We start from the raw sequence: 3,170 nt of genomic DNA, 5'->3' as shown, positions 1-3,170 counted from the left end.
AGTGGCTTGCATCTTCAGAAGTGGTTTGCTTGAACGCTTACACTGTTCTCATCAGAACCCGTTCAGTTCTTCCGCAGAACTGAACGGGTTCTGATGAGAACAGTGTAAGCGTTCAAGCAAACCACTTCTGAAGATGCAAGCCACTCGTGCTTGCGAAACGTCAGGAATACATTCTACCGAACGACGGCCTAAAAACCCGAAAAACCCATTAATCAGAGAATCTTTTCAATGATAAAATCTTGCGTGCTTACTTTAGTACCCTAAAGGGGCTCAGACGACACTTTTTCACCTTTGCTTCACAGCATTGACAGTTAATTGTCCAAATTACACATAAAACACGTAAAGCAAACGTTCAATTATTGATCAATTAATTCCATTCCTTGAAACTAATGGGTTTTTCATTCCATTGGCTCGAACCTTTTCCTAAACTCACCATCAATGTCTCGGATGTATTCTGAATATGGTTGCGAGCGCAGCTTTAACCCATATTCATATGTGTCCTTACAATGAGCTCCAGCCACATAGCTTTGGCCATCTGGACAGCACTTCTTGAAGCACCTCTTCTTCTTGCACACTTCCATCCCCTTGTGGCATTCCCTTATAACGTATTTTCCACCTACATCCATATCCAGACAGTATCTGCCTGGTTGTCGCTTTTCTATCCATAAGTCCGCATCTTGGAGACTAGTGAAGGTCTCATCGGTAATTGTACGACAGTTGTGAGGTAGTCCCACCTGCACGACTTGGCTTTTGAGGAAATCCTGTGAGATCTTTTTCGTTTTTGAGCAGGAGTGGCTGTTGTTGTCGTATGCATAGTTTAGGGGGCAACATTTCGGAAAAATCTCGCCCGAGTACGGGGCCTTTGAAACTATCGAGGAATTGTTCACTTGGTAGATGGACACGTTTTTTCCATCGGAATCGATGCATTCGCCCTCAGCATCGTCTTGGAGGAAACCGTAGAAATTTGACCAAACCTGCAACCGGCGATTTTCGTCTCGCACACAGTCCAGCTGAAAGTTTCCGGTTTCCTCGACTTTGAGTTCTTCCGGGCAACATTTCGCGCTCACGCTAACTTGAAGCGACTGATGAATCGAGCCGGAGATTAACAACAAAAACACTGCAAATAGCATTGTGAATGATTCCAAGGTTTGTTGCGTTATGCGATTAGCCGCATCTCATCGGGTTTTTTCGAGCCGGAATAATTTAACGCTTGCCTAAAGCTGGACGAAGACTGAATTAAATTACCAACCTCGTGCTCCCACAATTTTTGCACCAAACAGTCGGTGTTGAATCGTTCTGGGAATTCTGACCGGAGCTACAGGTAGGGGTGCTGGCAGTTCCCTGTAACAATTAGAGAAGGTCGTCACTTTTATAAATTAATTTTAGTTGATTAAAGCGACAGCAACATTTTCATTAGCTTTATTTGTTTGCCTGTTCATTGGTTGCTTGTGTGTGTATGTCTGGGGGTTTAGTGCGTGTTGGTGGAGTGATCTCTCAACCCTACAGAATGCATTAAAAACAAATATGTAATTAGAGGCGCATGTTATTGCCATTAAAAGCTGCAGTCTACTGGTTTAAACTGGTTATTTTACTATTTTTTTGTGTTCCTGAATTTTATCCAAATATTTACATACCTAATACTCAGCTCGCTCTCACTGTGCCCAAGTTCAAACAAGCTCAAAGTGTTTCATACTAAAAATACTATCTAAAATAAATATTTTTTGCCATTCAGATAAGAATAAGAAACTGGGAGCGTCCAATTTTTATTTGACTTTCTACCGGAACCTGTCGAATTTGATCGGGAAAAACGCTTTTCATCGCAAGGAAAATTGCTCAATTCATCTTTGGATCGTGCAAATAATGCAGATAATTACTTAAGGTTTGATTTTCAAGTCAACCCAATTTGTACCTGCAGATTAATTCTAATACTTCTTCGGTTGGATGGCTGATGGTTTGGAGCGCAATTCTCTTCAAATCCACTTCTTATCTTGACTTGTAATGCTGTATGTTAGATAGTTTTGCGTTTCTAGTATGATATTTTATAATTGTTTTTATAGCTTATGCAAAGCAAAACTATGGAAAAATTGCAACAAAAATGTTTGCCAATCTATGGAAAGGAAAATCTTTTAGATAACAGTTCAACAGATTGAACTATTTACTTAACTACTTGAAAGGCTATTTCTAAAAAAGTTCGTTGCTTATCAAAAAACACAAAAAAAGGCGTGAAGAGAAAACCCGACGCATTCACAATCAAGCACCTATTTGCTAATAAATCAATGTATCTTATGTTAAAATCAAATATTTATTTTGCTTAACTCTTTATAAAATTGTGAGCTTCAATTTAATGATTTGGAGGCTTATTTACTGATTTTTCATGAAAGTACTCTGATTCTGATGATATTTTCGAGTAGGTTTAGTTTTTCAGCATTTTATTTGCAACGAAACCACGAAACAAACTTGTTTAAGCAATAAAAGATAATTAAACGGGTCGAAGGACTTTCACGGCCTTCATAATTTGGATAAATACAAAAAATATCCATTTTGCCACCCTAGAGAGCGGAAAAGTGCACCATTTTTTCCATGCCGTGAACAATTTTCATAGTTCATACGTATACGTTGAGGTCAGCAATAATCTGTGTTTTCGTTCAAACTGCTTGCCATAAACACAAAAATTAATTTTAATTTAACGTTCATAAATAATGTAAATTTTGTTCAAGGATGCATGCAATTTTAAAGTTGGAATGTAAACAGTAGAACTGTATTGCATGTTCGGACACGAATGCATTTAGAAGCATAAAAATGTATTTTGCTTACACAAACCAATGATAACGCGATGTACATTTCCGAAAATCCCATTTACTCGGAAATGTTTTACTTAGTCAACGAACAAAAAAATACGGCTTTGAAATTTGTCTTAGCAAATATTTGAATTGTAATATTAGGATATTAACGATAAGAAATTGGCAGTATACAGAGTGTTCCTTGACGGTACGAGCATATTTTATCCGAAAATGTTTTGTTATAAAAAATAAATTAGTGAATTTTAATTGTAGACCCGCCGGAGATATTTTTAATAAGCAAAAGAATCTGCCTTGCTTAAAACTGGTGAGTTTTTCATACTTTTAGGTCGTCGGGGAAAATATATTTTTACGTTTCGGCGAGTCAACAGC

At 37.7% G+C, this 3,170-nt stretch overlaps 1 protein-coding gene across 1 annotated transcript in view; it reads right to left on the bottom strand.

Moving 5' to 3' along the window:
• Positions 1-1,683, bottom strand: part of LOC109537294 (probable G-protein coupled receptor Mth-like 11) — an 11,831-nt gene extending 10,148 nt beyond the window's left edge. Inside the window, exons 1-2 of the mRNA XM_019903929.2 lie at positions 1,635-1,683; positions 434-1,341 (exon numbers count right to left, since the gene is read on the bottom strand). Coding sequence (XP_019759488.2) covers positions 434-1,130 — 697 coding nt within the window. The 5' untranslated portion in view covers positions 1,131-1,341; positions 1,635-1,683. The remainder of the gene's footprint in view (positions 1-433; positions 1,342-1,634) is intronic.
• Positions 1,684-3,170: the final 1,487 nt, after the last annotated feature.

The sequence above is a fragment of the Dendroctonus ponderosae genome, unplaced genomic scaffold (assembly GCF_020466585.1).
Source record: "Dendroctonus ponderosae isolate FM_Combo_2020 unplaced genomic scaffold, Dpon_F_20191213v2 Dpon_F_20191213_3, whole genome shotgun sequence".
Classification (NCBI taxonomy): domain Eukaryota; kingdom Metazoa; phylum Arthropoda; class Insecta; order Coleoptera; family Curculionidae; genus Dendroctonus; species Dendroctonus ponderosae.
This window is presented reverse-complemented; position numbering and strand designations above follow the sequence as displayed.